This window comes from Myotis yumanensis, unplaced genomic scaffold (genome assembly GCF_028538775.1).
Source record: "Myotis yumanensis isolate MYYU_CA2020_CCGP unplaced genomic scaffold, mMyoYum1.0.hap1 SCAF_6, whole genome shotgun sequence".
Taxonomy (NCBI): domain Eukaryota; kingdom Metazoa; phylum Chordata; class Mammalia; order Chiroptera; family Vespertilionidae; genus Myotis; species Myotis yumanensis.
In genome coordinates, this window is record NW_027223757.1 from 85094797 (window position 1) to 85118567 (window position 23771).

Here is a 23771-nt window from a genome sequence, read left to right on the forward strand (position 1 = left end):
TGGGAATCGAGCCTGCAACCCGGGCATGTGCTCTTAATGGAATCAAACCCAGGATCCTTCAGTCCGCAGGCCGATGCTCTATCCACTGAGTCAAACCAGCCAGGGCTGCAATTTTTTTATGTAGTACAAATAAAATGTTTCTTTTCTAACTCCATTGGGTTCTAGTCTTAGTTAAGAATATCTTTCGCCCTAGCTAGTTTGGCTTATTGGATGGAGGATTGGCCTACAGACTGAAGGGTCCCGGGCTCAATTCTGGTCAAGGGCACATGCCCAGGTTGCGGGCTCGATCCCCAGTAGGGGGTAAGCAGGAGGCAGCCGAACAATTGTTCTCTCTCATCATTGTTGAGTCTCTCTCTCTCCCTCTCCCTTCCTCTCTGAAATCAGTAAAAATAAAATTAAAAAAAGAAAAAGAAAAAAAGACGCTCTCCTTCTCCCTTAAGATGTACCTGGGGTTTTCTAGATTTTCCTCATATTAGTATCTATTTCTGGACTTTCTATTTTCTATTATGAATGTATCTATGCAAATACCACCAGAGATTACAAGCACTAATATTTTAAAAAAAGAAAATATTTAGAAGATAAAGTATAAAGGTATGCATGAGAAAATGAATTCATAGAAATAATTATATCCAGGGAAAAAGTAAGGGGAATGGGATTAAGGGATAAGACAGGGGCCACTATACTATTTTATTTATTTAAAATAAGTATAAAAAATGTATATAATGTGGACACACAGGTGTTCATCATATTATCTCTATTTATATCTGTACATTAAAAACATTTCACAATATATAAAATTATTTTTAAAAAGTTTTGCATAAAATGGAGTTACATGGAATAGTTAAAAACAATAAATGCTAACTTTTAAAATAAATTTAAATGTGGGGATGCTTTCTTTTAGAGAAATAATACATGTAACAAATGCTATTAAGATATGCAGCATACCTTGGTATAAGGTACCAAGAAACAACTTCCCTTGAATTCTAATCTTGGTGCTAAAGGCCAGTTTAATTCTTAAAAAGTAACGTGAAACCCTATCAAAAACAAAACAAGACAAAAAGCAAAAAACTTTCTAGAGATGTCGATGTCTCTGATGAAATAAGAAGGCAGAAAATATATATCATCTAAACATTCATTTTCTATATTAATCTTACACAGCTTTAAAAAATTAGATAAAGCAATAATGCAATGCTCAAGAAACTTATCTTCAAATGTAATTTTTGGCTGATGTTGGCTTTACATTAATGAAGGCAGAAAAATGTTTTCGTAAATACCAAAATATGAAACTAGCAGACATGTCTTAAAATTACTTACCACAATTACTGATTTTGCTTGCTCACAATATGCGAAGTCTCCATATCGAACAGACCTACGTCCCTATAAACAAAGATATTTACAATTAACTTGTGAAAATATTATATTCAGTATTAATAACTTTTGAATCAGGAAACAAATAAACATATTTGAGCATACAACAACTCTGGTCAATTTTTAATATTTATAACATTCATTCTATTCATTGATAAAAAGTAAATGAAAATACTTTCCTTCAAAGCTATCCCAACATTTTTTTGTTGTTGTTTAAAGTATTACATGTCTCCCTTTTACCCGATTGACCCCCCGCCCAACTCCTACCCCTGAGGGCAAGCCCCCACCGCCCCAGTGTCTGTGTCCATTGGTTATGCTAATATGTATGCATACAAGTCCTTTGGTTGATCTCTAACCCCTGTATCCCAACATTTTCAAGGCATTAATAAATATATTTTCTTGAATAAAGCAACATTTATTCTTTCAGGCTGCTGTAATTTCTTTTTTTAACCAGCTTTAAAAAAACAGTTTATTTAGGATCGTGGAGGCAAATATTGTTAGTGTTTCTCTCTGGAGACACAGAACAGTGCTTGGGCTTCTATAATTTTTATTTTCATAACTGAAGATTTTGAATCACTGGGTAGAATGAGGATAACTGTATCTACGTATATTTTCTCCTAAACTTCTTATCTAACAATAATTTATAGTTATACCCAATATAAATTTGGGCCAATATTTAAATGAAATTTTAAAAATAGCTTACACTTATATACCTAATTCTATATAACTTATCTGTGTAAAAGTTCTATTTTATTATGTGACATCAATTTAATAAAAAAATTACTTACATCTCGATCTACTGTAGTTGCAAAGCCAATGGCTTCTTTTTGTGTACAGTTAACAGCTTTCTGAAGAGTATAAATAACTTGTTCGTAGGTATGAACCTCATCATTAAACAGCATGCAATAGTAGGTGTCAGTCTTCTCTCTGTGGGATCAAATATTAATGATACATTATTTATTTGCATATTCCTTGCTCTAGGCTAATTTACAAAGAGCATACTTTGTTCTAGGGAATGTGCTAGGTACTAACTACACCAGTCATCTATGGTCCCCATGCTCTATGACACTACTATCTGGTGAGGAAGATAGATATTGGACATATAATTCTATGTGAACTGCTTTTATTGACGTTAGGATGCTAGAGCAGGGTAAAACAGGTCTGGGCGCTCAAAGAGGAACTGCCAGAGAAATAATCTGAGACCTGAAGTCACAATTGGCTATCAGTGGCTCTTAAAAGGGAATAATTCTCCTCCACCCACCACAGTCGACCATTTGACAATGTCTGGAAACAATTCTGGTTATCATGATTAGGACAGGAGTGCCACTAGCATCTAGTCGCAGTGGTTCTCAACCTGTGGGTCACGAACAATAAAAATACATCCTGCATATCAGATATTTACATTACGATTCATAACAGTAGCAAAATTACAGTTATGAAGTAGCAACGAAAATAATTTTATGGTTGGGGGTCACCACAACATGAGCAACTGTATTAAAGGGTTGCAGCATTAGGAAGGTTGAGAATCACTGATGGGTAGGGCCAGAGATGCTGCTAATTATTCTACAATCCACTGGACAGTCCCCATAATAAAGAATTAATCTGACTCCAATTGCCAGCAGTGCTATGATTGAGAAACCCTGGGCTAGAGGAAGGTGTAAGCAAAGGCCACGAGGTGGTGAAGGTAAATAATCAGGATCTGGAGCACAGAGAAGGGGGAGATTAATCTGGAAAGAGGCAGAAATCTAAAAAACTTTCTAATTAATTTGATTATGCCATCCTAAGGGCAATCAAGAATTTGAATAGGAGATATGGTCAGTTTGCCTTACAGTGTGGAAAATGAACCGTGAAGGACAAGAGTGGATATGGCAATCCAGTTAGGAATGCCATATTGTCCAAAAATGAAATTAATGTAATTTAGACTATGATAGTAGTAATGGAGATGAAGAGTAGAAAATTTTGATAGAAGGAATGCCATTTACTAAGAAGCGAAAACAGTACAAAGAAGCAAGATTCTTTTGTCTTCTATGCTGGTATCCTAAACTTAAAAATGAACAAAAAACAAACAAAACCTCTTCTATTCTCTTAGATCAATGAATGGTTCCCAACTTGAAGTACATGAAGATAAAGTCATGAGGTACTAATTCATTTTCAACATTTTATTAAAACACTTAACCCGCAACTAATTATCTGAATCACTGTTGAGAAAACAAAAAAGAACTAACACTAACGTCCTTCAGACTCTCATTCCATCCAACTTGTATTCAACTTTAACTATGAAAACAATTCTGATAGCCTGGTTAGAGTTAAAAGTAGAAGAGAAGACCGCCTAAGGCAAGCACACTCACAGAAAAAGCAAGCCTTTAGCCGTAATAGAGCTACGGCAGAATACAGTTTCCAGTCACAAGTCTGTGACCTCCTCAATAATCTAAGTACAAATGGTAAATATGTTAGATGTACACTAAAGAAGCTCAAAGTGTGGAATCTACACTAATAAAAGAGAAACATGGTAATTAGCGTACGACCGCTACCCTTCCCATTGGCTAATCAGCATATCCTTATGCAAATTAACTATCAGCCAAGATGGCGGCCGGCAGCCAGGCAGCTGGAAGCTAACAGGAGGCTTGCTTGCTGTGGACTCCAACGTTCCTCGCAGGCCTCTGAGCTTCAGTTGGAAACATAGTAACATTTATAGAAGATAAACAAAACCCCAGAAACCTCCTGTCAGTCAGCCGGGATCTCAGAGCTGGAGTCGCAACATTGTTTTGAATACAGAAAACAAAGGCCAGAAACCTGCTTTCAGCCGAGCCTCAGAGAGAAAGCCGGCTCTCAGCTCCAGTGACAGCCATAGAAGGTAAATAAATGCCAGAATAAAAAAAAAAGAAAAAAAGGAGAGGTTTGGAGCTTCAGTCGCCCGCCAGCCTGAAAACAGCCATCATCCCCTCACCCAGACTGGCCAGGCACCCCAGTGGGGACCCCCACCCTGAAGCCACAAGATGGCGGCTAATTTGCATACTGAAGGCAGGCGGCAGCAGGCAAGGCTGTCTGCGATCTGGGACCCGGATCTGTGACCCTGCCGGGTGGGATCAGCGGAGCCGCGAGGCCTCCCGGCACCGGGATCAGCGTGACAAGGGGCAACGCCCAAATGCCCTGATTGCCCTGTGGCTCTGTGTGTGACAGGGGGCAGCGCCCCAACCCCCTGATCGGCCCTGCTCTGTGGGTGATAGAGGGCGGCGCCCCAACCCCCTGATCAGCCCTGCTCTGTGTGTGAAAGAGGGCGGCGCCCCAACCCCGATTGCCCTGCGGCTCTGTGTGTGACAGTGGCGGCGCCCCAATCCCCCCACGGGCCCTGCTCTATGTGAGACGGGGTAGAGCCATACCTCCCCATCGGCCCTGCCCTGAGTGTGACAGGGTGTGGCGCCTCAACTAACCTCCCCCCACGGGCCCTGCTCTGTATGTCACAGGGGGTGGTGCCCCAGCTCCACTATTGGCCCTACTCTGTGCGTGACAGGGGGGAGCTCCCCAACCCCCTGATTGGCCCTGCTCTGTGTGTGACAGGGGGGAGCTCCCCAACCCCCTGATTGGCCCTGCTCTGTGCATGGCAGGGGGCAGCGCCCCAACCCCCTGATCGGCCCTGCTCTGTGCATGGCAGGGGGCAGCGCCCCAACCCCCTGATCGGCCCTGCTCTGTGCGTGGCAGGGGGTGGCGCCGCAACTTCCCTATCGACCCTGCCTTGAGTGTGACAGAGGGCGGTGCCCCAACCCCCCAATCGGCCCTACCCTGAGCGTGACTAGGGGTGGCATCGCAACCTCCCAATCCGCCCTGCTCTGTGCATGACAGGGGGCGGCGCTCCAACTCCCCAATCGGCCCTGCTCTGAGCCCGACCAGGGGCTGCACCTAGGGATTGGGCCTGCCCTCTGCCACCCAGGAGCAGGCCTAAGCCAGCAGGTCGTTATCTCCTGAGGGGTCCCAGACTGCAAGAGGGCACAGGCCGGGCTGAGGGACCCCCACCCCCAGTGCACAAATTTTTGTGCACCGGGCCTCTAGTATATTTTATAAAATGTTAGAATAAAAATGAGTTTGAGCATTTAGTCAAACCAGAAAACACACATCAAAGAGCTCATTTCCTAACCTTACCTGACAGACAAAATAAAAGGAATTGTAGAATTAACTTACCAGTTTTACCACACAAAGAAGAGAAAATTGCTTATGCCTGAGCTTTGACATAGCTTAAATATGGCTATTAACCAACTAAACTAACCAACCAACAGGGAGAAACTGCTACCAATTAAGAGGATCACACATATTTTAAAAGTATAAAATCAAGATTACTGTTCTGCTGAAAATTAATTATTGCAAAAGAAAAGATTACGTTCTATCCTAGCTATATTAAAGTTAACATGAGGAATTAGAAGAAAAATGGTTAAAACTGAGTGTGAGGAAATACAAATACAAAAAAATAAATGGTTGTACTTACACCATCTCTAAATCTGCTGGTAATTCACTTTCTTTTTCCCAGGTCAATATCTCTACTGCATAATGAAACATAATAGCAAAAATGTTGTAAGTTCTTGTTATCACATCTTCTGGTAAATGAATGAGAGGATCCTGAAGAAAGAACAGAAAAAGAAAATGCAATTTTGTTAAATGCACATTAATTTTCCTCTTTCCCATTCTGCCTCCACCTCTCAAAATATTACTGTAAAAAGCTGACTGATTTTTCAGCTTAAGCTTCTCTTCCATTTGATCGTATATATTACATCCTACCAAATCAAGCTTCCTAAAATGTTTTATTAAATTATAATCCCAATTCTGAAATCAATTGAACCAAAATATTCAATGGCACCCCAATGTCTAATGAATAAATCTAAAAACTTTAGAATGACATTCCAGGATCTTTAAAACCTAACATCAAATCATCTTTATAGCTTCCTAATCCCTAATTTCCAGAATAAACAAAGGAATGTTATCCAAGGACAGAAAACCAACTTAGTTTTACAGGATAAAGAAGAACCTGATTTTGAGGATTATGAAGATGAGAAGTCAACAAGGTCAGAAAATTGCTTTGATGTTATAAAAATCACTCACAGGTTGTGTATGCATGTAACAGGTTACTTCCTTCTTTAGATTTAACAGCAAGTTACTAAATTTCTAGGTTAATGTAAAAAAATATTTCTATAAACATATATGTACTAAGTTTATTATGGTATCTTTCAGTCATGGTTGGCAAAATGTTTTTAATCTTAATGTTTTATCTTAAATCTAAACACATTATTTAGCTTAATGGCTAAATAGTGTTATATTCATGTCTCAAATAAAAGATTAGTATGTTCTAACATCACGGAATGAGAATCAGCACATTCTTGCAAATACACATAAGGCTACACAAAGATAAGCCTAGTGGAACTGATATAAAACAAATGGAGATGGGAGATAAAAAAAATGGAGGGAAAAGGACAAAAAGGACAAAGATTCCTAGGACTTGAAGAATGTAAGAAAAAGTAAAAAAAAAAGTAAGGAAAGTCCTGGCCAACTTGCATCTGTTGGTTGGAGTGTTGTCAGTATACCAAAATGCCGTGGGTTCGAATCTCGGGCAGGACACATTACCCAGGTTGTGGATTTGATCCAGGATTGGGGCAGGTGCAGTAGGCAACCAATCAATATTTCTCTCTCCCTCTTTCAAAAAGAAAAAAGATTTTTTGAGGTCTTACTTTTTACCTCTATATCGTCTCAACAGGCTGCTTTTTATTTTTATTTTTGTTAATCCTCACCTGAGGATATTTTTCCAATGATTTTTAGAGAGGGTGAAAGGGAGGGGGAGAGACAGAGAGAGAGAAACACTAATGTGAAAGAGACACTTCGATTGGTTGCCTCCCACAGGAGCCCTGTCCAGCGCCAGGAATGGAGCCTGCAACTGAGGTACATGCCCTTTGACTGGAATCGAATCTGAGGCCCTTCAGCCCACAGGCCTACACTCTATCCACTAAGCCAAATGGGCTAGGGCTCAACAGGCTGCTTTTTATGTCTCAAAAAAAAAAATCTTTTTTTATCCTACTGGCAAAGGTTACTACTATTTCTTATAAAGACTTTAGAAACTGTTAACATATTGCAACCACCTGTACAAAAAGGAACTAGAACTGGTACCTCCTGCGGATTCATAAAAGAGTGGATACTAGTAAAAATATGAGCCTCGAATTACACCAAAATAGAAAATAGAACCTTAAAAATAGTATCTTACTATATAGTCACTCCTTTTCTTACAATTCTGTCCCATAACATTTAGAAGATTGAAGAATTACAATAAACAGGATTCATAAAAATTAAATGATCCTGGGAAAGAAACAATTGCCAATTCTTGAGAATCCAAGCCAGTAGTACCCAAACTCTGTTCTGCAAAATCCCAGGGCCTGGTAGAGCTGTTTCCTATTTAAATTACACATCAATCGCCCTAGCTGGTGTGGCTCAGTGGACAGAGCATTGGACTGTGGACTGAAGGGTCCTGGGTTCAATTCCAGTCAAGGGCACATGCCCAGGTTGCGGGCTCCATCCCCAGTAGGGGGCATGCAGGAGGCAGCCGATCAATGATTCTCTCTCTTCATTGATGTTTCTATCTCTCTCTCTCCCACTCCCTTCCTTTCTGAAATCAATAAACATATATATATTTTTAAAAGTGTTATATTACATATTAGGAATCACCAACTGGTAATTTTGTTGCTACATTAACCCCATTTGAGGCAGGCCAAAGAATATAGATTCCTGTGCTATCTTTGTATGCATATGTTATCTTCTTGTAAAATGGTCAGAGTAAGAATTATTTTTGCAGTGAAGAGATGCTAGGCTGTGTAAATCTACTCATATGTACAATGGTAAACTAAAGGTTAGGAAAGATTTCTGCTCAAAGTGCTCGTATCATAACATAAATCAGCTAGAATGAGTAAATAAATGACCATCTTATCCTATGTTGTATTATCAACTATCATTAATAATTACAGTTCTTTGATTATATTTATGTTAGAGAATGCAAACCTTTGTGAATCAACTTTGATTTACTCTTCTTTCAAATTAAAAGAACGTGAGAGGCATACCTATACCATCAAAAATGTTATCTGTGGTTATTTCTGAGGGTAGTGGAAATTACAGAAAATTTTCATCTTTTATGTAATACACTTCTATAATGTTTAAATTTTTAAAATGTAAACATGTATTATAATAGTTTAACTATTTTCATATGTAAATAAGGCATGAATGAAGATTTTCTCCATACCACCCAACTAAAACTAGAAACAAACTAGAATTATCTTTCTTTTTTTTTTTTACAGACTAGTTTTTTAAATTTTGTTTGTTTGTTTTTTTAACTTGATTTTTAGAGAAAGAGGAAGGAAGAGAGACATCGATGTGAGAGCAGAATATCCACCAGTTGCCTCCCGCATGACCCCCACCGGGGATCAAGCCCGAAACCTGGACATGTGCCCTGACCCAGAATTGAACCAGCAACCTTTCTGTGCATGGGATGACCCCCAAACAACTGAGCCACACTGGTCAGGACTGAATGATCTTTCTTTTCTTTTTTTTTGTTAATCCTCATCCGAGGATATTTCTCCATTGATTTTTAGGGAGAATGGAAGAGAGAGGGAAAGACAGAAAGAAACATTGATGTGAGAAAATCACATCGATTGGTTGCCTCCTGTATGAGCCCTGACCAGGGCCCAGGTCAGGGAGGAGCCTGCAACCAACCTATGTACCCTTTACCAGAATCAAACCCAGGACCCTTTGGTCCTCAGGCTGTCATTCTACCCACTGAGCCAAATCGGCTAGGGCCTGAATAATCTTTCTTAACAAGTAAATAATATACATTTCAACTTATAAAAAATAAATTCATTAATAATACCACTCTTATCTGTCTTATTATTGTAATTTTAAAAATTAGAATCTTATTTAAAAATAGCAATTCCACTGCTAAAAATGTTTTAAAAAACCAGTATAAGGTACTGTCAAAAAAGTTCCATTACTGGAGCCTATACTACCTAAGTTTAAAGCACTGCTCCAGCACTTACTGTGTGGGACACTTTGAGCAAGTTTCTTAATCTCTCTTAAAACTCAAGCTTCTGCAGATATAGAATATTGGTACCAGCAATATTTACCTTATATGGCTGTTCTCAGAACTAAATGAGATAAACCAAGTATAGTACTTAGTATAATATTTAGCTATTAATAATTACTAATCTGCATTTGCTCTGGCTGGTGTGGATCAGTGGTTAGAGCACTGGCCAGTGCACCAAAGGGTTTTGCGTTGGATTCCTGGTCAATGGCACATACTGGGTTGCAGGTTCAATCCGGCTTGGTCAGGCACATGCAGGAGGCAACCAATCAATGTATCTCTAAAATCAATGGGAAAAATATCCTTGGGTGAGGATATTAACAAAAAACAAAAACAAAGCAAACAACAAAAGATCACTAATCTGCATTCTAATGAGAGCAGAAAAGTGAAAATTTTAGATTAAAAAGTATTTGCTGAGGTTGCTCATTCAGTTAATATTTGTTATTGAATTAAATTTTGTTCCAAAAAGTATTTACAGCAACTGAAGAATATAAGCAGTATAACAGAATTGAAAAATAGATATACAAAGCAGGTAAAGTGAAAAATAAAGGTAGGAAAATAAACTGAAGTCAAGATAATACCTATTTATAAATTCAGATCATAAGTTTTGATATAGCTACTAAAGACAGGCTCTATTTCCAAACATTTTGGCTCTGTTTTCCAGATGCCTCAACAAAAGGAAACATAATCAATTATCAGGTTCAAACCAAGAGAAACATAACATTTCCTAATGCAGAGATCTAAGAGAAATTTGGTATGAGTCTTATGAAGATCAACAAAGGAGGCACTACATAGTAGGTTATATAGTATGTGGTAGGTCTCAACTAGAAGAGGTACTATGCCACCAGCCTCCTGACTTACCCTCCACACCCAAGCATGGGAGATGGCATTTAGTGAGTGGGAATCAGGTATAATAAACAAAACGCTTCTACTAGTGTATACCTGGTGTCAGAAAACCTTTTCTGTGAAGAGTCAGTAAGTACTTTAGTTGTTACAGGCTACAGGGTTCTCTGTCTTAGCTACTCAATTTTGCTACTGTAGAAAAAAAGCAGCTATAGATCATACATCAACAATTAAGTGTCACTGTGTGCTAATAAAATTTCATTTATGGACACTGAAATGTGAATTTCATAAAATTTTCACATGCCACAAAATACTATCCTATTGATTTTTTCAACTATTTAAAAATAGAAAAACTACTAGAGGCCCAGTGCACTGGGCCAATAGTCTTTTTATCTTACCTTATAATCTTATCCCTGAAGACCTCATTTCTCTTAACTGAATTCTTAAATAGGAATTAAGTGGTAGAGTCCAGAGGTTTTATTCTCTGTCAAGTTTCTGTGGAGTATATATTCTCTAGGCAGGGCCATGTAGTTTCAGCCAGGCAAGTGACCTTGCTGTTACATTCTTAAAATTCAAGAAATTACCCGAAGCCTGCACTTTTTGATAGCTGCCCTACTAAAGTATGAGGATAAAGCCAACAGAGTAACTGCAGGCAGATTCATAATTTTTCTTAGAAAACTCTTTTAAGCCTACTTTAAAACAGATAAAAAGGTAACAGAAGTCTTAAAATTTTTCTTTTTAAATAATCTATTGAGATGAAATTCATAGAACATAAAATTAACCATTTTAAAGTGAACAATTCGGTGGTATTTTGTATAGACATAATTTGTGCCACTAACACCTCTATTTAGTTCCAAAACATTTTTTTTAAAATCCTCACCTGAGGATATTTTACCATTGATTTTTAGAGAGAGTGGAAAGAGAGAGGAAAAGATCTAGAGAAACACATTGATTGGTTGCCTCCTGCAGGCATCCTGACCAGGGCCCAGGGAGGAGCTAGCAACTGAGATACATGCCCTTGATGGGAATCAGACCCTAGACCTTCAGTCCACAGGCTGATGCTCTATCCACTGAGCCAAACCAGCAAGGGGTAGTTCCAAAACATTTTTATTCCTTCAAAATAAAACCCTTTACCATTAAGAGTTTTCCCCCATTCTTCCCTTTCCTGTTCCTGGCAACCACCGTCTTTACAATATTATCTATTCTGGATATTTCATATAAATAGAACTATACAATATGTGACTTTGTATCTGGTTTATTTTACTTAGCATAATGTTATGGAGGTTCACTCATATTTTAGGATGTATTGGTATTTTATTCATTTTTATGGCTGAGTCATATTACATTGTATGTATATGCCACAATTTATTTATCCATTTAATGCTAGATATTTCAACTATTTCCACCTTTTGGCAAAGGTGAATAATGCTGCCACAAACATTCATGTTCATGTACTTATTTGAATACTTGTTTTCGATTCTTTTGGATATATACCTAGGAGTGAAATTAGTTTCATATGGCAATTCTATGTTTAAAATTTTGAGGACAGGCTTATATGGAAATTATATGCTTAACATTTTAAGAAAAGCCAAACTGTTTTCCACAGCATTGAAATAATTTTGCATTCCCACTGGCATTGTACAATGGATTACAATTTTTCTACATCCTCACCGACACTTTTCCTTTTCTAAATTTTTATTACAGCCATCTAGGATAACTCATTGTGCTTTTGATTTACATTTCCTTGACTAATGACGTTGAGCATGTTTTCATGTGTCTACTGATCATTTGTATTGTATCTTCTTCAGACAAATGTCTATTCAAGTCCTTTGACCATTAAAAAAATATGTTTTTATTGATTTGAGAGAGAGAAAGGAACATCAACAATGAGAGAGAATCATTGATCGGCTGCCTCCTGCTTGCCCCCCACTGGGGATCGAACCCATAACCTAGGCATGTGCCCTGACTGGGAATTGAACCATAACCTCCTGGTTCACAGGGTGGCGCTCAAACACTGACCCACACTGGCTGGGCATCATTTGACCATTTTTAATTAGGTTGTCTTTTTATTGTTGTAAGATACACATTTTGGATACTAGACCCTTATCAGATATATGATTTGCAAATATTTTCTCCCATAGTCCTAATGTTTTATACTGGTTTTCATTTCTTTTTAAAGCAAACCCCCTTTTTTTCAAATATATATTCATTTGTCTTGCTTATAATTTTACATACAGAACTCCAATCTGATATCTATACTAAGAAAAGGATAATATGCTACTTAGAGCAGACGTCCATGTGAACAAAGCCACAGCGGCTGTGAGGGCCTACGGCCAGCGGCGGCACGGGAAAGGAGGCGACACCTCCCCAGGAGTGGGAGTGGGAGCGGAGGCGGGACCCTCTGCCTCTGCTCCTGGTGCCACACCTCCACAGAGGCTAGATGGGGTGCGACCTGCTGTGCCTCAACCTCCCACAGCCCCTCCCCTCACTGGCCTGGCTCCAGATCGCCCCCCATCCACCAGTGGGCGGGGGAGAGGGGGCCAGCACAAAGAAGTGAGGGCCTGCTGGGGCCGGCAGTGGCAGCAGCAGTGGGTTGATGGGGGCAGTGCCTTCCCATGATCGGCCCAGTCGCCTCCCACAGAGGGAGGCCAGATTTCGGCTTAGGCCCGCTCCCCCTAAGCTGTCGGTAGGACATACCATGAGGGCTTCCAGATTGTGAAAGGGGGAAGGCTGGGCTGGGGACCCCCTCCAGTGCAAGAATTTTCATGCACCGGGCCTCTAATATGATAAAAATGAAGCTGCTCTAAAAGGAGTGAAGAAATCCAAAACCCTGGATTTCTGTAGCAAATCCTAGAACGCTTGGACAAAGCACATAAAACACAAGATATATGTTTTCTATGCCATTGAATAATTGTGCACAATTTTATCTGTCCAAAACACAGTGGAACACAGTCTAAAAGACATTGTCCTACACCATAAAGTCTTGGTTGTTCTGTTAAAATATTTGAGACCTATAAGGTATGAGCACCAGGAAGGATTATTTACACCTCAAATCTGTATTAGACCTACTAATAACACAGAAGTACTTTGAAGGTACCCATCTCTCTGCTATTTAAAAATAAAACCTGAAATAAGGATCTTTTTTGTTGTTGTTGTTTTTTTTGTTAATTCTCATCTTTTCTCACACTCCCTAAATAGCGTTCTTTGAAAAAAAAGGAAGCTCAGGAAATACAGAAGTGGACTGAGATATTTTTTCCATTGATTTTTAGAAAGAGTGGAAGGGAGGAAGGAAGGAGGGGAGAGAGAGAAAGACAGAGAGAGAAAAAAAAACACACCAACCATTGATGTGAAAGACACACTGATTGGCTGCCTCCTGCATGCACCCCACCAGGACAGGGATCGAACCTGCAACCCAGGTATGTGCCCTTAACTGGTAATCAAACCCATGACCCCTCAGTGCTCAGGCCGCCGCTCTAATGACTGAACAACACTAGCCAGGGTTGAAATAAGGATCTTGACTCAAACATTAAAATGTCACAAGCAGCAGCAGAGAGTGAAGTACTTATTTACCATTAGTTATAAATATATCCTTATAAGTATCAGGGAAATATAATACAGGATCTACAATTTATTAGAGCACATATTTACAGATGGAGTGAGTATAATTTGTACTGAGCTATCATCTCTACACTTGGTCGCATAACATACCCAATGTCACTGATTTACCAGATGACAATTAGAACTGGCTGCCAGGTATGGCTATAGGAAAGACTAAAGATAGTTACAACACAAATATACAAAAACCAACTAAGTGGTCTACACATATAGGAAAAGTAATCCCTTCAATAATAAATGAGAACTTAAAAAAGCTGAATTAAACTAAATTTCCAGAATTTCAAGTGTGTACTATTAGCAATGGTATGGCATCACTAAATGCAAACAACTTTTAAAGCACACCTGGTCACTATTAGTGACAGGACTATTTTTCTTATCCATTGCTCATATTATAACCTTATTCCCATGTCTCAAAGTATTTTAAACTCATGGTTAAATAGTATTTCCTTAAAAAACACACACAAAACTTTGGAAATTGTTTTTACCTCTTCCTCCTCAATTTCAGAGGTGTTAAGTTTGTGTTTTTCACAGTAAGGACCCTCTTTCCAAGCTTCAGTATCACCACAGTCACAGAAACCTCCACCTCCTGACGTTGTCATCTTAAAAAAAAAATCATAAAGCATCTTGTCAGTAAGTGTTTGCTGAGGGCTCTCAGATTATAAGAAAAGCAAGTTAAGGAAATAACATTGCTAGAGTATTTAAATTTCTTTGGAGGGATGAAATTTTAAAAAATGGCAAACCTCTCAATATTTTAAAGCTTATTTTAAATATGCCTATAAGCTAATAGAAGTGATTCAAAATAAAATAAGCTACCTTGTAGTGAACTAGTAAACAATAGATATTTTAAAGAGATAAAATATGCTCACATATGTAAGTTTCTTAATTAGGGAAATGATGAGGGTTTGGGGGCTGGATTTTGGCTAAATTGGTATAATGCTGGCCTTTATGCTAGCAGGTTACAGTGCTATAATGTAATATGCCAGATTCAAGAGTTATAAGAACTAGAATAGTGCAATAAGAGTGCTGCATCTGCATTAGAGGAAGTAAGCAATAAAAAACTAGAAAGACCGTTTATTTTTCTTTTCTTACACTCCCTAAATATCCTTCTTTGAGAAGGAAGCTCAGGAAATACAAAAGTAGACTGCCTGGTCACAAAAAACCTTTGCACCACTTGTAGGGTTCAAGAATTATTTATACTTCTTTTTCTTCTTCTTTTTGAGTAAAGACAGTTTATTCAATAAATGGTGCTGGGAAAATTGGACATGTACATGCACAAAAATGAAACTAGACCACCTTCTTATACCATACACAAAAATAAACTCAAAACGGATAAAGGACTTAAATGTAAGTGATATCAGAGTAGTGGCATCCTGAGAGATTCCCCTGATCTCTCCCCCTGAAATTTCAAGAATTTGAACAGCCATATCACAACAAAATATTCCCTGTTCAATGCACAAATATACCTAAGAGGTCCGTGCATTGAAACATCTAAAGGTGGGTAGATGGAGCAAGGGAGGAGGGCAAAAAGGGGGTGGGGATGATACAAACCAGGGAGACAGCCCAGAAGCTGGGAGCTCATGATGGAGCTCAGCCCAGAGAGGAGAGGAATCCTGCTGCTGCTGACATCCCCTCAGCCAGGAGAAACAGGGGGACTGGGTGGACAATCCTGCAGGCGTGAGCAGGACTAGTTATGGCTGAGCTGAAAGACCATTTGCAAAAAATGACTAGGCAGTATGTCTGGGGTAGCTTTAGTAGCTTCTGGTCAGGGAAATTAGGAGCCATTCTGGAAGTTGGGAAGTCCAAAAGAAAGGTGCCAGCCAGACGGTTTCATCCTGAGGGCTCTTCTCTTGCCTTGTGGATGGCCACAATCTTGCTTTGTGCTCAGATTACCTGTCTTTGCATTTCCACATAAGGGAGGGGGAGGAGCAAAAGAAGCTATTTATTCTTTTAAGATATGGAAATGATTCAAGAAATCTGGCAAGACAGAAGAATCTATTAGTTAATCATTGGTAGACTGGAAATTCTGCTCTTTGAAAAATTTTGAGAGTTTAGAAATGGTTAAGTGCAAATTTTAGATCAGCCTTAATATACTTTGCCCAAACTATCTGTGTGTTATATATCACAAATAATTAATGTAAACCCACAAAAGACAGTTATTCTAAGGGACTGCAAAAATATATGTCAAGAAACATGGGCATGCAGGCATTTGAAAAGTGCTAACTCCACCCTATAGTTTTCATGCACATTCTCTTACCGAAGATAGGTAGAACAGCTTAAAACAGTGGTTCTCAACCTTCCTAATGCCGCGACCCTTTAATACAGTTCCTCATGTTGTGGTGACCCCCAATTTCATTGTTAAAAATTGAACATAATTAAAGCATAGTGGTTAATCACAAAAACAATATGTAATTATATATGTGTTTTCCGATGGTCTCGGGTGTCCCCTGTGAAAGGGTCATTCAACCCCGAAAGGGGTCGCGACCCACAGGTTGAGAGCCACTGGCTTAAAGAAAACTGGGATTCTCTTACTGATTTATGAAAATAAAGAGAACACAAACATTCAAGGAGTTCAATTTTATAGCTGTTTTTAGTTCGTTATTATCAATATTTGGGTACTATGAATAAAAACAAATAGGAGGAAAAGTCCTGAACCAACAGGGCTCCTGAAATAATAAGACTGCAATATTCTCTACCATTTTATTTGAGATTAGGGTGGAAAAAGCTCCAGCTACTAACAGTTCCCTAATTTCTGAATGTTCATGGATCTGTTTTGAACTTTTAGTAGAGAAACCAAGACAGGCTTAATAATAATCTGCCTTTGTCATATCCTTGACTTAAAAGCAAACAAACCTGATTTTTGTAAAAGTACTGATTGCATTATAGCAGAGAAAAAAAATAAAAATAAAATTAGTGGGTCTTGCCGAAACCGGTTTGGCTCAGTGGATAGAGCATCGGCCTGCGGACTGAAAGGTCCCAGGTTCGATTCCGGTCAAGGGCATGTACCTGGGTTGCGGGCATATCCCCAGTAGGAGATGTGCAGGAGGCAGCTGATCGATGTTTCTCTCTCATCAATGTTTCTGACTCTCTATCTCTCTCCCTTCCTCGCTGTAAAAAATCAATAAAAAATATATATAAAAAAAAAGAAATTAGTGGGTCTTATGTTTTGGAGTTGAGCCCCCTTCTACACTGTAGTAGCTGCCTCTTTAATGTTAAGGAATGACAAACCTTCTGTGGAAGATGACCAATAAATAGAACATTTCTTAAATGTATAATCCTATCACTTTTCCTTGTCTCACACAAACCCCTTTAGGAACCTCCCTCTCATACTTTTAACTCAACTTTAGCCTCTGATTTTTGATAATCCCTTTCATAAACCTAGAGTTCTGAAGATAATAAACATAGAAAAACATCAAGATAAACTAACTGAAAACCAATATGGAGGAGCTGATATCTGTGTTGTCTTTCTTAAACCACATGTTCCAAGAAGTCTGGATTCATAATTCATATCTACACTGCCATTGTATGTTTAATGGTGTTTAAATAACACATTTCTTAAACCACTCTCTCCTATTTTAGTGTTAAACCTTGGAATTTTAAAAAAGCAGAAAAGGTAGGTAGTATAAAATTTGATACTAGGTATGGTTATTATCTGGACATTACTAACCCTGTACCGATGGTCTCTGTGAATACTTCCCAAAAAGCACTCCATGCATAAAACACAAGTTGGATCAACTGCACAGTCTCTGTAAAGTTAAAGAAAAAAAAAAATCAGTGTCATAAAATTACTGCATATTTCACAAACTAATACTTCATATTGGATTCCATTCTAGAAGAGCAATAATAGTGAACTGTCTTGATGTTAAAAGAAAGGAAATATTATTCCCAAAGATCTCTCAGATCTTTGATCAATGATGTCAGCTTAAGAACCTGTTTCTCATACTGGATATGTACTAGTGAGTTTCTGAAGGCACATATTACTAGAATGGTAATTTCTCCCAAAGATTCAGGGAAATCACATTTTATATTAAAACACACAGATGTTATGGAATCGATTTTAAACTTTATCTTGCAATTTCAAGTAACTTCCTTCAAACAGGTGTTTCAAATCAATGGTCTTCAAAGTGGTATGTGTACACCCCCAGAAAGACAAGAAAATATTAGAACTTGTATTTCTATTTAAATTTTAACTAATTTAAAAGGGAAATTAAACATTCTAAATGATTAAGTACAGACTGACATGGGTCTCCTCACTTGGTCATGATGTCTGATGGTCACACAACACATATGGTTTCTAAGATATCCTTACGGGAGAATAAGAATTCCACAAGGCTGCCTTACCCGGTCTGGCTCAGTGGACAGAGCATCGGCCTGCAGACTGAAGGGTCCCAGGTTTGATTCATCAAGGGCATGTACCTTGGTTACAGGCTCCTCCCCAGCCCGGGCCCTGGTCAGGCCTCAGGCAGGAGGCAACCAATCAATGTGTTTCTCTCACATTGATGTTTCTCTTGGTCTTTCCCTCTCTCTTCCACTCTCTCTAAAAAATCAATGGGAAAAAAAAATCCTTAGGTGAGGATTAACAGCAACAACAACAAAAAAAGAATTCCACAAGGTGGATGGGTTGTGACAGTGGTGTCCTCAGTCATTTCATTTGCTTTCATCATACTGCCAGTTTGATATATCTACAGATCATATCTTCTTTCTATATAAAAGCCTAATATGTAAACTGTCCCCTCAGGAGTTCGACAGCTTGTTATGACGTGAGCTGACCACCAGGGGGCAGCATGGAACGAAGGAAGGCCCTGGCCGGCAGTTGTCAGCCGGGGAAGGGAGGCCCCGGCTGGCAGCCAGAAGGAGGGCCCTGATAGGCCCTGATCACCAGCCAGGTCTAGTGACCCGAATTTCGTGCACCAGGCCTCTAATCTTAAATAAGAGAATCTCTCTAATGCCATGAAATGAGATGGGGAATGATGAAAAATCTTTAAGTTTCCCTTATCCTTGGTTCTTATATCCTCATAAGCAAACCACTCTAATATTCTTATTCTACTCCTTTTTATTTGTAGTATACTAGAGGCTCAGTGTACAAAATTCCTGCACACTATGTGTGTGTGGGGGGGGGGGGGCATCCCTCAGCCCAGCCTGTGCCCTCTCGCCGTCTGGGACCCCTTAGGGCAGTGATGGCGAACCTATGACACACGTGTCAGAGGTGACATGCCAACTCATTTTGGGTCACATGCATCAACAGAGACAGAAAATTGCATAATTCAAATATTTGTCTCTCGCAATGGCCAGAGTTGGGCATCACTCGAGTAATATTATTACTCATGTTACTCATGATCAATAATGCAATTCTAAAACCGGATGTAAACATGTACATCGGTGTTGCGTAGCAAAGATACATAGTGAAAACATCCAAGATACATTTCCAATATTGACATTAATATAAAAAGGTTAAGAATTGCACTATAAAGAGATTAATCTTTACTCATGACATTTTATTTTTACTCCCAATTCTGGAAACGGCCTCGTTATTGTCAACATGTGCCTCGGGTAAGCTTCCCATGCATTCAGGTGCATTCGGCAAACGGACGCACTTGATCGCCATGTTCGTTGGGAGACAGGAGTGGGAGGGTTAAAAGAAAAAGATATACAGTGCAACAGTGCTCGACGAGACATTCTGCATGTCGGATAATTAATTACAGCACCATATATTTGTTGGTTATACATACTATCTTTGAATTGTTTTGCACCAGGAGTCAGTGCAACAACACTGCAAAATGTTCATAGGTAAGAAACCTATCAACCTTTTATAAAAAACGCTGTGATTTATTTTTATTTATTTTTGCAGCCTTGTGATGGAGAATCAAAAAAATAAAAAAGCAAGATCGAATGATAAAGGAAGTGGAAGTAGCAGTAGCCTACCCTTTCAAGACATATGGACGGAGATGTATGGGATTGTCGACAGAAACAACAGATCATTGTGCATACTGTGTAATTAAACGGTAGTAAGCAGAACGTGGAATGTAAAGAGACATTTTGAAACTAATCATTGTCAGCTCTTGAAAAAAAGTAACGATGAAAGGAAGGAATACATTTCTACGCAGCTATACCTCTATAAAAGTCAATCAAATTCCATCATTAAATTTGTAAGATGCTCTACAAATTTAACATCAGCAAGTTTGTGTATTGCTCACTCCATAGCTCAGCATGGAAAAGCCCTCAGTGACGGAGAATTTATTAAGGAAACATTTCTAAGATGTGCACCAGCTCTATTTCATGATATGAAAAATAAAGATGATATTATTAAAAGAATTTCTGAGTTACTACTCAGTAGAAATACTATCAAAGACAGAATAATAGATCTTAAGAAAAACGTACAACATCAATTAAAAAAAGACTTAAATAGTTGTAAATATTTTTCGATTTCTCTTGATGAAACTACTGATGTCACATCAAATGCTCGGTTGGCCATTATTGCTAGATATTCTGATGGTCTCACAATGAGAGAAGAGTTGATAAAGTTAGAATCAGTGCCAATAAGTACATCAGGAAACGAAATATGTAAGGTTGTTATAAAAACATTCAGTGACCTAAACATTGATATCTCTAAAATTGTGTGAGTCACGACAGATGGGGCACCAAATATGGTGGGAAAAAATGTGGGATTCCTGAAATTGTTTATGGAAGCTATTAGACATCCACTTGTACCTTTTCATTGCATTATCCATCAGGAGGTGTTGTGTGCCAAATTGGGATTCTCAGAATTCAATGATTTAATATCAGTTGTAACAAAAATTGTGAATTTTATAGCTTCTTGACCCCTTCACAAGTGAGAATTTTCTGCACTTCTACAGGAAGTTGATTCAACCTACAGTGGACTACTGATGTTCAATAATGTGAGATGGCTGAGTTGAGGTAAAGTACTTGAGCGATTTGTGGAGTGCTTTGAAGAAATTACGGTATTTATTGAGAATAAGGATCTGGCAAACTTTCCTCAGATCAATGATCAAAGTGGGTCAGCAATTTGATGTTTTTTACAGATCTCTCTGTTCATATGAATGAAGTGAACTTAAATTTACAAGGTTTTGGCAGAAGTATTGACATTATGTTTGGATACATCAAATCTTTGAAAGTAAACTTAAAATTTTCAAGCAAGATATTGAAACTAAAACTTGTAAGTATTTTCCTCGGATAAAAAAGTATTTCAAGAAGGCCACTACAACGAGTGTAATGGAGTCCATACTTATGTACCAGAATATAGTAAACTCGTTATTTGAACAGTTCAGTGAAAGATTCGACCAATTTAGAAGCCTAGAACAGACCATTAAAATAATTAAGTATCTGGATGTAGTTGTTTACAGTACTTTGGAATTAAAGGATTTCCAATGGATGCAAATTGACGATTTAGAGATGCAACTTGCAGATTTTCAAGGTAGCATTTGGACTCATGTGTTTGTTGACTTAAGGTTGAAACTTGAAAATCTGGAACGAAATCGTTTGAATAATGAAGAAGAGTGCAACTACGAACAAGAAATTTTGAGTGCTTGGAACAGAGTACCTGACACTTTTAGTGACATAAAAAATCTAGTGATGGCTTTGTTAACAATTTTTTCATCAACATATTTTTGAGAGACTTTGTTCTCAGCATTAAATAATATTAAAACAAACAAAAGAAACCGGCTAACAGATGAAGTTAGTGGCGCTTTCTTGGCCTTAAAGTGCACCAAGTATGAACCTGCAATCGAAGAATTAGCAGACAAACTTCAGCACCAAAAAAGTCACTAATGTCTAGTTTTCGTACCATTTGATTATCATTGTTTTTATTATTATTTTTTCCTAAATGTACATTGTTTTTCTGTTTTTGTTCATTTTATACATATTTTTGGTTGATTTTTCTTTGTTAAATGGCATTTAAATATATAAAATAAATATCAAAAATATAAATCTTTTTTTTTACTATGGTTGCTAATATAAAAAAAAAATTATGAATATTTCTATATGTGACACGGCACCAGAGTTAAGTTAGGGTTTTTCAAAATTTTGACATGCCGAGCTCAAAAGGTTCACCATCACTGCCTTAGGGGATGTCCGCCTGCTGCTCAGGCCCACTTGCAGTCCGGGACCCCTCGCCCCTTACCGCCCGACTGCTGGCTGCTCCTCACCACTCAGCTCATTGCTCCTTAGCGCTGCCACGGAGGTGAGAGAGGCTCCCACCACCTACGCTGCGCTCGCCAGCAGGAAGCCTGGCTTCTGGCAGAGCGACGCTCCCCCTGTGGGAGTGCACTGACCAGTTGTTCTGGTCGTTCTGCTATAACAGTCGCTTAGGCTTTTATTATATAGACTAGAGGCCCGGTGCACGAAATTCGTGCACTGGGGGATGGGGTTCCCTCAGCCAAGCCTGCCCCTCAGTCTGGGAGCCCTCAGTGGATGTCCTACTGATGGCCACAGTCTGGCAGCAGAGGCTCGGTGCAGCCGTCCTCGTGTGTGTGTGTGTGTGTGTGTGTGTGTGTGTGTGTGTGTGTGTGTCTGCTGGAGGCCTGCCCCCAGCCCCGCCACATAGGCTCCGAGCAGTTGCCGGGTGTGTGTGTTCACTGGTGGTCTGCTCCCAACCACATTGGAAGCTCAGAGTAGGCAGTGTGTCTGTGTGTGTGCGTGTGTGTGTCCCCGCGCGCGCGCGCGCGCGTCTGCTGGAGGCCTACCACCAGCCACACCCTGAAGGCTTCAAGCAGGCGCCCCTCTCTGTTGATCACTCAGGCTCCTGGCCTCCACTGCATGTTGTACTCTCCCCTGAGCTGTGGCCAGGGTGGGGCGCCCTTCCCTACTGTGGGATCCCCAGGGCTACCTAGGGAAAGGCACACAGGGGGGCTGGCTGCAGGCCGCCCTTTCCTGCTCCGTGATCGCTGCTGCATCCCACGGGCAGGTGCACACAGGGGCTGGCTGCAGGCCGCCCTATCCTGCTCCGTGATCGAGGCTGCAATCCCACGGGCAGGTGCACACAGGGGCTGGCTGCAGACCGCCCTTTCCTGCTCGTGATCGCGGCTGTGATCCCAAGGGCAGGCGCACACAGGGGCTGGCTGCAGGCCGCCCTTTCCTGCTCCCGTGATCGCTGCTGCGATCCCACGGGCAGATGCACACAGGGGCTGGCTGCAGGCCGCCCTTTCCTGCTCATGATTGCGGCTGTGATCCCACGGGCAGGTGCACACAGGGGAATGCGGGTCCAGGGCAATCCGCCAGCCCCGGTCTGCCAGCGGGAGCGGTTTTGGGGTGATCGCCTGCACTCACGCCCCCAACCCGCTCTCACGGGTTGGGGGCATGACTGCGGGCAGACGCCGCAGCCACACCGCCAGCCCGGGTCTGCCCGCGGGGGAATGCGGGTCCCGGGCAACTCGCCAGCCCCGGTCTGCCAGCGGGTTGGGGGCGTGAGTGAGGGCGATCGCCCCCTCCCCCCACCATCTCCCCGCTCTCGCAGGTTGGGGGCATGAATGCAGGCGTGACTGAAGGCGGAGGCCGCAGCCGCCCCACCAGCCCGGGTCTGCCCGCGGGAATGCGGGTCCAGGGTTACCCGTCAGTCCTGGTCTGCCAGCGGGAGCAGGTCGGGGGCGATCAGGCGGGTTGGGGCGTGAGTGCGGGCGATTGCAGCAGTCGCCTCCCCAGCCCTAGTCTGCCGGGGGGAGCGGGTTGGGGGCCTCTGCCTCCCCAGCCTCGGTCTGCTGGCAGCAGCAGGTCTCGGGGGCGTGACTGCGGGCAGAAGCCGAAGCCGCCAGGCCAGCCCTGGTCTGCTGGTGGGAGAGCCGGTTGGGGTCTTGGCCAGTAGAGGACAGCTGAGGTCACGCCCCGCCAGCCCTGGGTT

General features: G+C 40.4%; 1 protein-coding gene across 14 annotated transcripts in view; it reads right to left on the reverse strand.

Annotated features, from left to right (window-relative positions):
- The window catches only part of UBR2 (ubiquitin protein ligase E3 component n-recognin 2), a 143571-nt gene that overhangs the window by 88213 nt on the left and 31587 nt on the right, over positions 1–23771 (reverse strand). For all 14 annotated transcript variants that reach the window (XR_011471874.1, XR_011471873.1, XR_011471872.1 and 11 more), the window contains 5 exons: positions 17589–17667; positions 14410–14523; positions 5846–5976; positions 2157–2295; positions 1315–1377 (listed from right to left, as the gene is read on the reverse strand). Coding sequence is in view for 10 of the 14 variants with exons in the window: in XM_070418581.1 (XP_070274682.1) it covers positions 1315–1377; positions 2157–2295; positions 5846–5976; positions 14410–14523; positions 17589–17667 (526 nt within the window). In the remaining 4 variants the exon portion in view is untranslated. The remainder of the gene's footprint in view (positions 1–1314; positions 1378–2156; positions 2296–5845; positions 5977–14409; positions 14524–17588; positions 17668–23771) is intronic.